The 17,445-nt window shown below is 36.4% G+C and overlaps 1 protein-coding gene across 1 annotated transcript in view; it reads right to left on the reverse strand.

Moving 5' to 3' along the window:
• Nucleotides 1-17,445, reverse strand: part of LOC111152319 (collagen type XIX alpha 1 chain) — a 306,943-nt gene that overhangs the window by 216,514 nt on the left and 72,984 nt on the right. Inside the window, exons 10-11 of the mRNA XM_022510811.1 lie at nucleotides 10,705-10,749; nucleotides 8,237-8,281 (exon numbers count right to left, since the gene is read on the reverse strand). Coding sequence (XP_022366519.1) covers nucleotides 8,237-8,281; nucleotides 10,705-10,749 — 90 coding nt within the window. The remainder of the gene's footprint in view (nucleotides 1-8,236; nucleotides 8,282-10,704; nucleotides 10,750-17,445) is intronic.

The raw sequence follows: 17,445 nt of genomic DNA on the forward strand, positions 1-17,445 counted from the left end.
CTGCCTTCGGCTCAGGTCATGATCTCAGGGTCCTGGGATCGAGTCCCGCATCGGGCTCTCTGCTCGGCAGGGAGCCTGCTTCCCTCTCTCTCTCTCTCTGCCTGCCTCTCTACTTGTGATCTCTCTCTGTCAAATAAATAAATAAAATCTTAAAAAAAAAAAAGAATAATACTTTAAAAAACTATATACATGAAATATTGCATGCTTTGATGGTTATTCTCCTTTTCTTCATATCCCTCTTTTTTTTGACATTTCACTTTTTCTATAACCACTACTAAAAAAAATGAAGCAACAGAGGGTTAAACATGTTCCACACAATCTAGAGTTATTCACTAGCACTGTGAAGAACAAGAAAATGACACACAATCAGCAATGACTAACGTTAAGCCTCTAGCTTGGCTGTGGGATTACCATTACACTTCCCAATTACCTGCTACCATGGCTAATTGTAAGTTGGCATGGTTACTGCCATACCAATTGGCATTGGACACAGATAAATTGCTGTGATTTTTTAAATTATAGTTATTATTCTACTCCATCTGTTCTCTTCATTTTTTGAGTCAGCTGTCAAATCAAACACATAAGTCCTTCCTAAAAGTTGTAGAAGTTTTACACATTACCAGAGTAAATGGAACAATTACATAACACTGATATTCAGTGGAATTCTACAAGGTGAACCAAGAGAGAATTAACAGGAAGTAAGGTGACATGTCAACAGTTGTTTTAGTGATGATAGGAAAGTGCTATATTTATAATAATAGTATTTAACATTCTTGCATTAGTTTTAAATACTAGACATAATTGCCAAGAAGTCTTTACTAGTGACATCCTAAAAATACACTTCAACTCTGACCTGCTTTTTCCAGTTGTTCTGGTCTCAATTTTATTTTAGTTAAAATTAATAAACACTTGAGATTATGTGAAAGTACTAATTTGGTTTAATAATTTGGTTTAATTTGGTTTAATAATTTGACATATTGAATTCCTCTATTCCCATTCCAATTAAGAGTTTTATTTTTCAATATTTTCCTATTATGCATAAAACATCCCTACCATTTCAAATATGAGTTTATCTTTTGACACAGTCTCTAAGACCCATTGTGTAAACATAACTTTAAGATTATTTTGCAGGTCACGGGAGAAGAATGAAGTAAACTTGCTAAACCTATTCAACCTTTTTACTCTGAAGGAGCTTAACTGTTATATTAAAATATAAATTTTTTATCTCATCTGTGTTTAATTTATAACAAAAATGATACAATTTTTACCCCTCCATGTATCCATACCCTTACAATATGGCTTTGCAGCTTATATGATCAAGAAGTGGCATCTATTTTCCTAGCCCTTGAACCTGGGCTGGGTTCAGGAATTGCTTTGGCTAATGACATAACATGGCAGAGGTGATGGCCTGCTAGTTCTGATCTGGGGACTTTAAGAAGCCTTATATGCTTCTGCTTGCTCTCTCTGGACCCCTGCTTTTACCTTGAAAACAAGATTGGGATTTTTGTTGGAGGATGAGAGACTATTTGGAATAGACATGTTGTCTATCAGAGCCCAACCTAAAAGGCCACTCTCAGCCAACCTGCCAGCTGAAAAGACATATGTAAGCAAACCTGACACCAAAGAATCACTGAGCTAAACCCAGTCTAAACCACTAAACCACAGAGTCATGAAATAAATAAATGAATGTTGTTTTAAGCCACTAAGTTTTGGGGTGGTTTGTTACACACCAGGAGCTAACTAATATACTCTCTTGTCTTTGTTTAATTATTTAGAAGGAAAATTTGGAAGTAGTATTAGGCAAATAAAAAGTAGATAAAATAATTATATCAACTCTAATTTTCTCCAAATATCAATATTTTAATTTTTCATATTTTGGCTGTTGAGGACATTTTTATTGAGCACCTTCTAATTACTAATTACTCATTTCACTCTTACAACAATCTCATGAAGCAGAAATTATCTTTATTTTATGGAAAAGGAGACCATTGTAAAAAAAGCAATGTACATGTCCAGATTCACCCAGCTGGCATGGCAGAGCTGGATTGAAACATGGAACACAAGGAATGAGAATCTATTTATTCTTTTTTTTTTTTTTTTTAAGATTTTATTTATTTATTTGACAGGCAGAGATCACAAGTAGGCAGAGAGGCAGCCGTGGGGTAGGGGGAAGCAGGCTCCCTGCTGAGCAGAGAGCTCGATGCGGGGCTCGATCCCAGGACCCCAGGATCATGACCTGAGCCGAAGGCAGAGGCTTAACCCACTGAGCCATGCAGGTGCCCCAATAATCTATTTATTCTATGATGGGTCACCATCAGTTCCACAAGGAAGTGTCAACTCTAAGATCTCTTTGGAGTGGTACCCCAGAAACTAGGAATATGTGTTTACTGCTGGAAGAACTAGATGCTACTCCCTGAATGTTCTGAAAAACAGTTTATGCATATTATATATACTTACTCACTTGGGCTTTTTCTCATTCTCCAATAAATTTTAAATGGCTAAAATATCACAGCTACCCTTTTGAATTTTCAATTCAAATTCAGTATGCAATTACCATAACAACAACTGAATGAAAAATTAACTAATGTAAAGAGAAAATAGTTTCCAGTATAAAAGGTCTTGGCTTATTTGAAGCCGTAATTGTTATTTATTTTAGCAAATGATTACTATTGTTTGCCTGACTGACTATAGGTCTCATGATATCTAATGCTAGAAGTCAGTATTTTAGTTACTTACTGGTAGGCAAAATAATTTATTTGTTGACATAATAAAAATTAGTCAACTTCTAACCTTGGTTATTATGAATCAAATATGAAGTTTAAATCAATCTATGAGAAATAAATCAATAAAATGCTGCTGAATAAATTGTCCACCATTCTCATTAGCATTTACATATCAGGCCTATATATTATATGTCACAGGTGTTAATACTGAAAACAAACATCAACAGAATAATAGGAAATGAATTCAGTGCCTCTACTCTTTCACCCTCTCTTGACTAGAAACCGAAAAGAATAGATTCAACTATGAAATAGGTAAGTAAGGATGTATTCTAGTAAGCATTTTCTATTTCTCCTATCATATCTTCAAAAGAATCCACCAAAGGCAAAAGACTGTAGATCATACATAACATCAATACTAAGTCTAAATACATATTTTATTTTCAGGGCATCTGGGTGGATCAGTTGGTTAAGTGTCTGACTCTTGATTTCTGCTCAGGTCATGATCTATCTCAGGGTTTTAAGTTTGAGCCCCACATTGGGCTTCACCCTGGGCATGAAGGCTGCTTAATATTCTCTCTCCCTCTCCCTCTGCCCCTCCCCACCGATATATATATATACATATATATATATATATATGTATATGTATATATATATATATATATTTTTTTTTTAATTTAGGCTTGCCAATGAAAATTTGAGTTATGTCCTTTGAAAATTACCTGATGTTAATTGCTGATGAAGAAATACAAATGATTGGATACATGGTTTAATTATAAGTAACACCAGGCAGTTTTGGAGTAATAAAATACTCTTGTACTCTATCCTACATTATAATAGACATTTCAATGGTTTTATTAATTTGAATATAACATTTTGTACAGAATTCTAAAATGATATCTTGTTAAATAAACCAGTGAAGAATAGGGATCAGTCGATGATTTTCCAGTGGATTCTGTCAGGTAAAAATATTTGCAACAGCTATACAACCAGATAAATAGATATTTAAACATAATTTTCCAATTTAAATAACTATTTTATGTCATATGACATTTCAGGACTGAGATAACATTCTGGTAACAACAAGATGATAAAAATCACAAGTCACTGAAAATTTATAGCAACCAGTTTCCTAAAGTTTTAAGAGACGAATTAAAGAAGGAACCATATGCATTTGTTAGTTTTGCAGTTGCATGTATTATTATGGGCTTAACTCAGAATGGAAGAAAAGATCAGTAATCAAGATGATCAAAGTAGGCAATGGTCATACATTTAAATAAGAGTAAGTCAGAACCTGCTTAACCATGAACACTCTTGGCTATGGAATGTTAAAAGTTGGATACTATCCACATCTCCCTGAGCCAGATGGTTCATGAAGAAAAGAGTATTTGATTGTCCTTTTTTCCTTTTCATTCTACTTAAGAAATCTTCAAGGATAAGATTATTTTAATTCATCAAATGGAAAAGTTCCACACTAGCTAAAACATCTTAGTCCTTGTAAAGATTTGCTACCTCTGTACCCATGTTAACTTAAATGTCACTCTTGAATGAACAAAATGAACTACATTTTAGCCAGAAAATGTAGAGAAAATGTCAGGAAAAGTGTGCCATGAGCAGCATTTGTCACTGGATGTTTCTTTCTCACAATCAAATCATATTTAACAATAAAGTTGGGGAGAATCAAGTTTAACACCTAAGAAATCAGTTTTTAAACTAAGTTAGTTAGGACTTGAATAACAATGTAAAAGAATTGGGTTAAAAGCCAACCCAACCACATGAAGCAGTTACTTAAAGAAACTGAATGCTATAATGCTATAATATAAAGCAGATGTTCACATTTGCTTTTCTATTTGCTTTTTTTTAAAATAATGTAACCAAGTAATACTCCTCCTATTTTGACAAAGACCTAAAGTAAAAACCTGGGCTCAGGATTTAGAAATGAAGTTCACTTTAATGAACGCCTCCCTGCTAAATCTGCTTTTTCTAATATGATTGTCAGAGCTCAGTTCATGCATTCACACATTTGGTCACATAATAAGAGTGTGGCTGTATCACTGCTGTGAAGGCTGACAGTACAGGGATAACTATCACCTCAATAGTGGACTCTCCATTTTGTTCACTAGTTGTAGCCCCTACAACACCCCCAACTATACTGAAGGACCTAAGGAAAATCCCCAAAAGAAGGGTTGCTTGAGATCACACCTATAGAAACAGAGAAGCCAGAACACAGACCCTGGCTGCGGTTCTATTCCTCAGTCAGAATATGGGCCTCCTGCCTCCAGCTTCATGAGGAATGCTGTTAGAGTGAAAGGATCCTTGAGTGATGCTCACCGGACAATGAGGCAATGGGATGGGATCATTCCTATCGATCTAAATGATTAGCCAAAAAAAAAAAAAAAAAAAAAAATGGTAAACCTGAAAGCAGCTCTTCAGGGAGAGTCCTGCCAGCATAAGTAATTTGAGAAAGAAGGAGTCTTTCAAATAATTTTCACTTCGGGACTAATTTGGCTAAATTGTGCTTGCTCAGGTAATACATGAGTTTTTTCTGTCATAAGTTGCTATAAACTCAGGAATATGCTTTCAAATGAGGTTCCCTCTACTTGTTCAAGGTTCGTGAGCTCTTCTCTGGACTAAGGATACCACATTAGACATGCTGAGGAACTACTTGTTTGGTGTGGTTTAACGTAAACTGGCCGGCAGGATAGTTTTCTGGCCATCAAGAAAAACTGCACATTTCTCCACTTGGTTTATACTGGATTATAGAATACCACAGAGTGGTATCATCACTATGAAGATATCCGAAGACCATAACATAGTGTTTTCTCTTTGACAGTTGATACGTGTTTTCTTGTTCTACTGGAGGCAGTGTGCCTTTGGTAGGTACAACACCTCTGAACAATAACAACTTCCTGAATTCTTTTGTTTTGCAACTAGTGAATTGTCTCATTCAAAACAGCAAATTTTAAACATAGTAAAGGCCACAATAAGGCAATTAAAGAGGAAAGATAGGCCTTACTGTAATTACAAACTCAGTCTTCCACAAAGAATTGAAATTGAAATTAAATTGTCTTTTAGGGGGTGGGGGAATGGGCAAAATGGGTGATGGGGAGTGAGAGGTACAGGCTTCCAGTTATGGAATGAGTAAGTCATGGGGATGAAAGGAACAGCATGGGGGATCAGTGGTATGATAGTGTTGTATGGTGCCAGATAGTAGTTACACTTGTGGTGATGATAATGCATAGACTTGTTGACTATGTTGTACACCTACAACGAATGTAACATTGTGTGCCAACTATACTGGAGAGGCTGCTTTTAGGCAACAGGCTTGAGTAATGGAAACTCGAGCAAGGCAAAAGGACCCACAGTGACTACTGAGCTGAATGCCAACAAGCTCATTAAGCCCTGGGCCCTAACTGACCAATGAGCTACTTACAGCCAGGCACAGTTCCTCAGATTACTAAAAAAGGGAGAATTCCATACATCCTCATCCTCCCTTATTCTGCCCTCACTACCTCCTTGAGGCAGATGGTCTCCCCTCTGCTGTTCTGCCCACTGCTCCCCTGTGGTGTATTCAATAAACTGTCATCTCTTTTGTTCTGCCTTGGGTGAATTCTTTCACTGCCTGCTCTGCCTTGCCCCCATCCAACTGGGATGCCACAGAGATACTTTAATGAAAAAAAAATAAAAATAGATAAATAGTCTTTGCTCAGAAAACAAATTAGGTTGTAAGCAGTGCAAGAATCTCATGCTTATGTCCCCTAGAAATGAGTGCTCCGCAGACTTTCCTTATTTAATTAATCCAGACACAGTTTCTAATCTAGAAATAAAAAGATGGCATTAATTATTTATCTTATGGGAAAATACATGTGGTCATAGATCAGCATATGTAGTGTGTAACACTGAAAAAACTCATATTTGCTATTTGGTAAGTAATCATCAAAGCAGATGATATTCTTATTATAAGGGTTACTATGTGAATTTTACATTTGGCTATAAACCATTTGAATTATAATTCTCATTCAAGGTGTTGTCTTTTCTATTTGATGCTTTGTTTCTTCTTGTTGTCTCTATCCTCCATAAATATTTTCACCTCATGGTGAAACGGACTATTTGAAAGCGATTGCTAATAAGTACGAAGAATTAGAAGGGAAATCTTTGAAGCCAAATAAAGGAATGTTTTTCTATACTTCATAGTCTGTGAGAATCTATTACTGAGCAATACCAACTATGTATATAAAATATCAAAATAACCACTAAGGTTTTAAGTGAAATGGTGACTTTACAGAGAATTTATCTGTTTCCTTGCTTATTCTCACGTACTCCTACAGGTAAAGTACCATTAATAAAGCAGGAACATGTATAAATAGGGCATTAATTTAAAGGCAATGACTATCATTCTAAAGCAAAAATATACAAAAGATCCCTAAAAAGAGAGATCCACTTTTAAAATGTAGTCATCATCTAATGGAATTCTCCTCAATTATATGATTACTATAGGACTATTTTTTTTCTTCCTCACAGTTCTTTGAGGAAAAGTAATTAGCAAGTAGCTTACAACATGTATAATTTGTCATAATTATTATAGCTGTTCATTCTGTCTAAAATACTGATTGAAGAAGCAAATAACTGATCACGGCCCAGAAAACTAAATACAGGCAAGACTGTCTAATTTGAGATTATCTCTCCCCCTTCCTTTCTTGTGGCTGTCCAATCACATGACGTTTTATGAAACAAGGGAATGATGCTGTTTTTGTTCTATTCAAAAATAAAACTAGACTTATGAAATGCAGAAGGACTCAAATGATTGTCTGAATGGAAATTTTGGATGACTAGGGCACTTCTATTCTCTGTACTTTCAGTAGAAGGCTATAAATTTTTAAAACGAAGATTGCTTGAATATTGGGTTCACTGCTTCCCTCAGCACCAATCTGGATCTGCACCCACAGTTTTCTTTGCCTCTGAGTCTGATAATCTTTTGGAGTTTGAGGCGTTTGCTATAACTCAGTCTGGGATATTGTACAATCCCTGTGGTTCTTCCCACACTTTTCCCACCATCCCTTTATTTTAACTCTTTCAAACTCTTCTATTTGCACACCTCTTTTCTGTTTGACCCTATTACAGTTCTTATTTATCTCCTCAGGAAAAATTCCACTGATACACCAGGTATACATGAAAACAAAACATTTATTTAAAGACCTGGACACTTAGTGCATCAGTGATCCTATAGCACACAAACACAATGCTCAGGCAATGTTTGAGTCGTTTATATATCGATGGAATGCATTTAGGGAGAAATATCTAGATAGAACTACCATCCAAACAAGTTCAGAAAGATTTCTGACAATCCTTCATATATTAAGTCTAACTTAAGTGAAGCAAATATTTTAAGGTTTTCTCTTACAAAATTACTGAATTGCTTCTATGGAAAGCACAAGAGAAGTTAAATATTCCACTTCAAAATATTTTCATGAATCTAATGTATTTTTACAGATGTATGCCTCAAGAGAGATATTTACCTTTTCACCAGTTTCTCCTTTGCGGCCTTCAAAACCTTGCTCTCCCTATAGAAGAGGAATATGATTTATATATAATAATAGGAACACTATTTTTAACACACTATTATTACTATAATAATGACAATTTTTTCAGTAACAAAACATCAATAATTATAAATAAAAACCATTTCTAATATGTAAACTTGAAACCAATTTTAAGTTGGATGACATTTACATATTCCTGAATATTAAAGGGCACAAGCTACAGCTTCATGATAGTGCTCTCAAGGCAACATAATCTCCTTACACCTGAATTTCTCCATATATGGTTCCTTTCTCATAGATGTTTTGAGAATTGAATGTATCAGCATAGTGCCTGGCACCAACTAAGTTAGCCATTATTACTCTTACTTTTTCTTATTTATATTTATTACTTTATTATTATTATTACTTTTAATTATTACTGTTACTGTTGATTTCACCAGATCCCTTAGAAGCAGCCTTCTCAAGCTGACTTCCATGGAATACCACTCCAGGGAGAGCTGTGTGATGAACGAGTTTGGGCTTGAACCCCAAGTCCTGGCTCCAGCTCTGACGCCAGAGCCATGCATGCTCTTTACCACCCAGATCTCCTGCGTCTCGGTCACAGAAAGGGGACTGGTGGCTGGAGCACTGCTGGCTTTATTCCAAAAGGTCTATGTCCCCTGTTCTTCAGCTAAAACCCTCTCCAGTCTGACAAGCTTGTTTTCCCACTGAATTCTGCACAGATATTTATAATACTGATGTTTGATTCATCCATTCAAACAAATATGCACTGAATGCCAAATATAGGTCAGGCACCGAAGACAAGAGAGCCAGCATATGGCTGCTGGATGTGGGTCATCCTCACCCCTCCACGCACAAGATGTACCCAGCAAACATCTCCAGAGTGCACGGAGACAATGGATGAAGGGTTTCTTATTTACGTTTTTTTCTGTAATGCTGCAACAAGGTGACACTTGGTACAATTAAAATTCATGTGTTAGAAAAGGAATGCCAGCTTTTTACTATAAATACAGTCTCTCTGTATATATTATAAATGATATATATATTGTAAGTAATATATATATTGTATGTGTATATGTATATGCACATATACACACATGATCGAATGATTATTTCTGCTTCATCTGCCCTTCAAAAAGGTACCGGGAAAGACAAGAGGTTAGTGTTCGGGTCTCTTTGCCACTGAATGCGTGGTCTAGCTCTATTCTCCCATTTTCCCTAAAGTCTGGACTGTGGCTTGATCTGTTAATCCAAGCCGACATCAAGCTGCTAAACGCCTCCAGTACATCAGCCACAAAGTCAGCATGATGCAGCCACCACAAACAGCTGCTGGAAAGTCCAAAACTGTTTCCCAGCAGATAAATCTGCACATCCCTTGGCTTGCAGCTCCGCTCACAGATGCAGCACATGCTGGAGCAACGGGTTTTGTCTGGAGCTGCTGTGAAGAAACTCAGAAGCTTGCCATTTCATCACTGCCGGCGCAGACTTATTGTTTATCAAGCCAAGGAATGGGAGATTTTTCAAAAGCTATAACTATAAATGAATGCACATGTTTTTTTAATGGTAATTTTTAGCCATAGAGAAAAAACCTAGATGTAACAGTAACTTCTGCCGTCTTGTTGCTAAGACTTGGAAAACTTCCAGAGCATAGGGATGATATGGTTGGCCTGGGTGGGCATCTACTACTGCATCAAGAATGCTCTCCCCTGTGGTGGGATTATCTGGGTGGTATTATGACAGCTGGACCCACCTGAAGTGGCTCCCCAAACCCTCCAGGAAACTGGAATAGACCAGACTCTGTGCTTCCAGCAAGGCTGGTCAGACTCCTGCCAAGGAGGAGAAAGCAGCCCCCGGACAATAAAAGGGTACAAGTCAAGTTCACCTTGGTAAAAAGAAAGATATTCGGCACAGAAAGAAGTAGCCTAGTCAATGCAAACATTTTCACTTATTACAAATTTGTTATTCTGACAAAGATTTTTTTGAAGAGATTAGTTGTAGCATCTTCGTAATATTTAATGTTTTATGTCACTGTAACTATTATGTTTAGTCCAGCTGGGATATACAAAAAGGAAGATAAATAAGAAAGAAACAAATACAGTCAAAGGCAGTAAACACTGTTCCACTCTTCATTTTAGACTCTCATAACAGTGAAAATACGTTCAGAGCAGCTCTGGACACTCGCATGGCCCCCAGAAAGCACCACCATTCACCACCATTGACTTCTCCGGAGAAGCGTGCTGTTAAAGCTCTCTCATAGAACTCTCTTCTATCGAGGTCCCTTGGAGAAGGCTCTTTGGAAAGACTAGTTAGCGGCTTTCTAAGAGCCTTCCACGGAATTCGGTTTCATCAAATTAATTTTCTGAATCTTCACTATATTATGTGCAAATTCAATTTTTTAAGATGTTAAATTCTTAACTTACATAAAACATTCAAAAATTCTTTACCTTTTGACCAGGTAAGCCTGGAGCTCCATGTAAACCATTTTCACCCTACGAGAAGAACAGAGAATAAGTTTTATTAGCCATAGAAAACAAATGAAATAAATAAATTTTTGCAGTCAGGTGCCTGGGTGGCTCAGTTTGTTAAGAGTCTTCATCTCAAGTCATAATCCTGGGCTCCTAGGATTGAGTCCCACGTTGGACTCCCTCCCTGCTCAGTGGGAAGTCCCTCTCCTTCTACCCCTCACCCAGCTTGTGCTCTCTCCCTCTCCCTCTCTCTCTCTTTCATACTCTCTCAAGTAAACAAATTAAATCTTAAAAAAAGAAATGTTTACAGTCTTTAAGAACTAGTTCTAGTGTTGTGGGGAAAGATAGCCTAATACTGAACGCCTAGCATATTCAGGGGCTTTCTATCTATGCTTCCTTATCTTACAAATATCTTTTATTTTATTTTATTTTATTTTATTGTATTTTATTACAAATACAAATATCTTCCTTATCTTTTGAATAGGATTGGTACTTCAGTTTTATAAAATAAGAAAACAGAGTCTATGGGGTGCCTGGTGGCTCAGTGGGTTAAGTGTCTGACTCTTGGTTTCAGCTCAGGTTGTGATCTCATGCCTGCTCGCTCCAAGGGGAGTCTGCTTGAAGATTCTCTTCGTCTACCCAACCCCCCCAAATTTATGTGTGCTCTCTTTCTCTTTCAAATAAATAAATTGGAGAAAGGAAGGAAGGGAGGGAGGGAGGGAGGGAAGGGAAGGAAAGAAAACAGAGTCTCTGAGTCATGTTCAGTGTCACCCATCTTGTGGCACGACCTAAGATTTGAATTGAGGTCTAACTCAACGGTCCATGTTTTCCCACATGCCATTTAGAATCCCTTATTTCATTTTCTCTTTCAAATCTCTGGACATGATATTAAAGTCTGGCATAGGCTTTCTATGGGCTGGCACTGTTCTCACAACAACCTATTGAGCAGATACTGTTATGATCATCTTACAAGAGATGATTACACAGCCAGTAGGAGATAGAAATGGAATTTGAACACATACACTTCAGCTCTGTGCACACAACCACCTCCCTCCACTATCTCATGGAAAAGACTTATTTCTGGCTCACAAGTGACCACATCTAACAACTGAATATGTCTATATATCTATTAGAGATATATATCATATCTATTATAGTGACAGACATACAGATATTATGTTAACATGCTCATATATATATATGTATATGTATATATATATATATCTGCTCATATCTGTTGATTGCCTTTAAACTGAAGACATACCCCATGCCATTTTACTTGAAACAACTGCTTACAAGAATTTTTTGTTCTTTCTGCTCATCTGGTTCCTGTCTTGGGTAAAAAGGTTTTCAGCAGATGCTTATCAGTTTCCATTACTGGAATTCATGGGTCATTTCTTTGACAAGCCTGCTTTGTAAACAGCACACCAGCTAGAATTAGATATTCCTGGGAGGATGTGTGTATTCTCAATGGATCCTTAAGAATTTTGCTGCTTATTGGAACTGACTTTGGCTTCTGAGTTTTCAGGTTTAAACAGCTCAAAATAAACTAACAATTCCATTGATCTGTTCTATTTCTAGAAAACATAAGTAATTTTTAAGACAATAATTTTTAAGCCTCACCTAGAATGAAGTTAGATACCAATTCTTAGACTTTTTAAGTAAAATTCAAATATATGAAGAAAAAATCACATCTTCAAACTTTAAAATAGCAATAATACATTGTGTCTAAATCGAAAGAGATCATTATTATTTCATTAATTAATACATTTTGGAAAGGTTTAGTCATTTTTAACAGTTATACCATCGTATACAGACACACATATTATTTTAAAGACTAAGACTGTCCTCAGATTAAATTATCTAAGTTTTTTCCACAGTATAACTGCTATCATCACAGAATATAATAAACACTGAAGAGAAAATTTTGTTGCTAAGTAGAATTAAATGTTGAAGCATTAATAAAGTATAATACACTTATCTATGTAATAAATATATTTCTATTACTTAAAAAGCTGTTACAGTTCTAGATCTCAGGCGTTACACAAATACATGAGAAACTTCCTGTTTCATTTAATAAAAGGATAGTAAAAGCACATTAAGTATTTGATGCCCGGGAACATTCTGTGGAAATTGAGCTTCTGTTACTCATCACAGAAGTATGTCCACTTGTCCATAAGGAGCAGAATTATTTTCATCAGTTGGTCTAATATAATGTTTTATATCATATTACAAGTTACACAAGATAACAAGATACGGCATGTAATCCAGTAAAGTACACTGATACAGTATACACTGCCAAAAATACTTTTGGGGGAAAAAAAGTAGTGATGGTATCTCTTTCTCTTTTTCTTTGCTGACAGCCCATTCCTGTGTACTATGTGCTCCAAGTTCTGGCACCTCAAGCCCCCCTTCTGGCATGTGTCAGGTTAGGGTTATACCCAGAAACACCACTAACTGGGAACCAAAAATCTCTAAAGCTGTGATATTAAGACTGTTTTTCTCTCTTTAATGGATACAGGTTCATGATTATTGCAATTAAAATGTTATATTTTCCTATGGCCAGTGTTCATTGGTCTCCATTCTTTCCTGACGAGGAATTGGTTTTGTAAACATAATCCTAAACACCCAGATAACCCAATGGACACCACTGATTACTCTCACAGGAAAAAGTAAGCTTCCCCCACCTGCAAGCGGAAGATTTTGAGATTCTGAGAGGACACTATTAAAGGTTAAAGTTGGCAACACCGGTGTTCAGAACCCTTTTTATTTTTTTCTCACTGATTTTCTTGAAGTGATCAGAGATGTCCTGCTTAGCAACTTTTAATAATCTTAAACCATTTGTCATGTTTCTAGTTCCCAAGGGATTAATCGGCATATCTGTTTTTGTCCCTATCTCAAAAAAAAAAAAAAAATCTGTTAAGTAGCATAAAAACTAAAGACAAAAATAGATGTAAAGAGTGAACTTTTGTTTAAAAGATTCATGGATAACGACATTTCTGTCAGGACTTTCTCTAAAACCGAATGCAGCTTAAGGTCAAATGGAATTCTACCTAGCAAATAAATGGCCTATCTAAAATTACCGGATGGGCAAACATGAGCCACTTTTTCTGAAGTCTTGCTGTTCCTCCTTCCTCCCAGTCCACAAAAAAAGAAGCACAAAAAAGAAGAAAGAAGTTTCTCCTCTGGCTTCTGATCAGTATTTTAGCCCATTATTGAAGAAAATGACAATCAATGTTTCCCACAGCTACCCTAACATTCCAAACTTGTTTCTGAGGTATATACTTTCTGCTACAGGTTTTTCCATCAAAGGACCTGTGTCCTTTTCCTGTTACAAATCCAAGCTACAGAAGGACAAGCGAATGAGTATGTGTTATACAAGTGAAGCCAAAATGAACGTTGCTGCTGATAGTGCTGTTGCCATGTTATTACTGTAATGCCTAGCCCATTTCCGACTTCACAGAGCAATCGAAAGCAGCCTTTCCAGAATTCAAAGTAACCTCTTTGAGAAGGTTTTGGAAAAAACTGAGGTGTGATTTAGGGCCAGCTGGTGGCTTTCTGAAAACCTGATCAAAGGATTTCATTTTATCCCCTTTTTATCACTGCACATTTCCCTGAAGGAAGCATGGCTAAGCGTAAAAGATAAATTATTAGTTTTCCTGATTCCTTTGACATTGGAATCTATGTCTTTTCTTATTATGCAGGAAATACCTGTTGTCTGAAGGATACTTGATAAGAAATCACATTCCCCAGGGCTATATTTCCAAACCTAGTCCCAATGAGACCCAGCAAAGAAAAGCAGATTAAACAGGTAAAAGAAAATTTGCTAATAACTGCACCTAAGCCCAGAAAATAGAAAGTTATATACTATGTTGTGGTGATTTTTTGGTTTAAAAAATTAGGCATTTACCCTCTGATTAAAAAGGCTGAAATCCTACTATATAACACTGCTTCCGTATTTAAAAAATTAATTTGGCCTATCATTTCATTTTATAGCCTGTTTTCTAGGAACTTAATCTCCTATATGAAGATAGTATACAATTGGAAATATATCAGTGTTTTCCCACAAATTAACTCATCTTTATTAAGAGAAGTTTTGCTTAAATTGAATGTCGAGTGAAATAGCTGGAAAAAACATTTGAAATGGAATGCCAGAGTTCTAGTATGATAACCAACAGAAGAGGCAGCTGAAAGTAAATCTGATTTTGATTTTGTGTATTGCTAACTTGACCTCTATATTTCTGACTACAGGTTTGCTTTACTCAGGACATAATCTTCCGAAATTGAATTTTTACGGTCCTTAAATTGTTGCCACTCAACTAAATATATCAGGCAATAAAATAGATACCTCCTAATTTTTTTTTCAGACATTTCATCCAATCTAAGTACTTTTGTTTCAGGGAGGAGTATTTTTCCTTCCTATTTTCTTGGACTTCATTGCGAGGAATAAATTGTCAAGTTAAAAAGTATATACTGCAGGGGCACCTGGGTGGCTCAGTGGATTAAGCCTCTGCCTTCGGCTCAGGTCATGATCTCAGGGTTCTGGGATCGAGCCCCGCATCGGGCTCTCTGCTCAGCAGGGAGCCTGCTTCCTCCTCTCTCTCTGCCTGCCTGTCTGCCTACTTATGATCTCTATCTGTCAAATAAATGAATAAAATCTTTAAAAAAAAAAAAGTATATACTGCATAGGGTTTAAAACTTCAGACTTTTCAAATTCTTTGTATTTGTTGGATCTTTAATGCAGCAAACACATTATCATATTAATGTTCAGGATAAGGCAAATTTATAATATTCTTTTTTTAAAAAAAGATTTTATTTATTTATTTGACACAGAGAGACACAGCGAGAGAGGGAACATAAGCAGGGGGAGCAGGAGAGGGAGAAGCAGACTCCCTGCTGAACAGGGAGCCCGATGTGGGGCTCCATCCCAGGACCCTGGGATCATGACCTGAGCTGCAGGCAGACGCTTAATGACTGAGCTACCCAGGCGCCCCAATTTATAATAGTCTTAACCATAAGGTGAATGAGCTTGTTACTTATTATTATTTGTTCTTATTGGTCATTTCAAGGAAGGGGAAACTAGCCCACCAAAGGTAATATATGGTGGATACATGTCTTAATCATAATAATATAAATATGGTGAGATAGCCGTAGCTGAATCCAACATCTACCTTCTCAAAAACTACCAACCTGAGTGTACGTGTGTGTGGGTACACAAGTATATGCAAGTGCACATACCTAGAAAACAAGCAGGATGGGTAGTCTTAAATACAGGGACAAGAACAAATTCATATACTTATATCCACCATCTCCATTAAAGAATCTGTTGCGGTACTGATGCTACTGAAAGCTTCTTAAAGTCAGGCATTTTTGCTCTTTAATTTGTATACTGGAGAGCAGAACAAAACAATTCTACATGTGGGTACTGCAAAAATGCTTTCTGAACTCAAATTAACCTTCCCCAAGTTTCTGCCCATTAGTCTTATTTTACAAAAGAAAAATATCTTATGGTGATATCCCTCTGTGTCAATATCAAGCCTATTCAGCAAATCAGTAAGTTTTCAATGATAGTGTGGAGTTCCTTAATATGCTAGTCACTGTTTTCTGGGCACGCACTGGTCACACAATATATCTTTCAAAATGTGGCACTCAGAATTGAGCGCATCACTCCAGAAATGGTCTCACCACACAGAATAGAGGAACAGAAATGTCACACACAAACACACACACACACACACACACACACACACACACACACACACACACAAACACACCTTGTTTGGATACCACCCAGTACTCCTATTAATATGACTTGATTTTTTAAAGCTAAATTGCTTATGTATACGTTGAGCTTGCAGTCAACTATAACCATTAACTTTTCCTCTCAAGGGACTATATCTTACAATTCTTTTACAAAATAACTGAATGAAAATTTTACTGAGTTATTCAAATTAAAAAACAAGAAAAGAATTTTGAAATTATTTGGACAGGTAAATAAATCTTTCCATATAAAACAAAGTTAGGAAACTGAGCCTTGGCCAGTGTTGTAGAGCCCATTAAAAACCTGCGCTCCTCTGTATTTGTGAGGATTTTTTTTTTTTTTTAAGTGGACTTGTCAAGAACAAGTGTTTTGGCTTTTCACTATATTGTGAGACTAGCTGTAAGATAGTCTTTAAGTAAACTCAAAGCTTCATTAAAGTATTAGGGAAACAGAAGACATTTAATGTGAATCATCTCCCAAAATTTCCGAAGTATAGTAACTGACATCTGAATCAAGTATTCTAACAAGTGAAAGATGATGTAAGATATAAAGAGGAGGACAGTGTCATCAGTAAGCTCCTAATTGAGGACAGTGAGATACCAGTAAGTGCAAACTATTTCCTGTCCAAAGTATTCCTCGTGATGAGTAATTTATAGTTCTACTCCGTATCAATTACTTCTACTGGAGCTTAAATGCACTCAAGTCATTGGTTAATTATCTTTAGCCCTGAGGTAAATGGTTGTGAAGATATGGAGAAAGAACATGCCTGAGTAACACTGTAAGAAAGTCAGGAGATGTTTTTCCAAACCCTATTTGGAAAGAGAGGGAGCACGATAACCTGAAGATTTATGCTTGAGAGAGAAAAAAAGAGCACAGTTTCTCCAAGAGAAAATGGGAAGCAAATTCTGGAGCTGCACACACTTCTCTCTGTGAGATTTCACTCCAGGTAGCAAGATCTG

The sequence above is a fragment of the Enhydra lutris genome, unplaced genomic scaffold (genome assembly GCF_002288905.1).
Source record: "Enhydra lutris kenyoni isolate GAN:26980312 unplaced genomic scaffold, ASM228890v2 scaffoldscaffold28, whole genome shotgun sequence".
Lineage (NCBI taxonomy): Eukaryota > Metazoa > Chordata > Mammalia > Carnivora > Mustelidae > Enhydra > Enhydra lutris.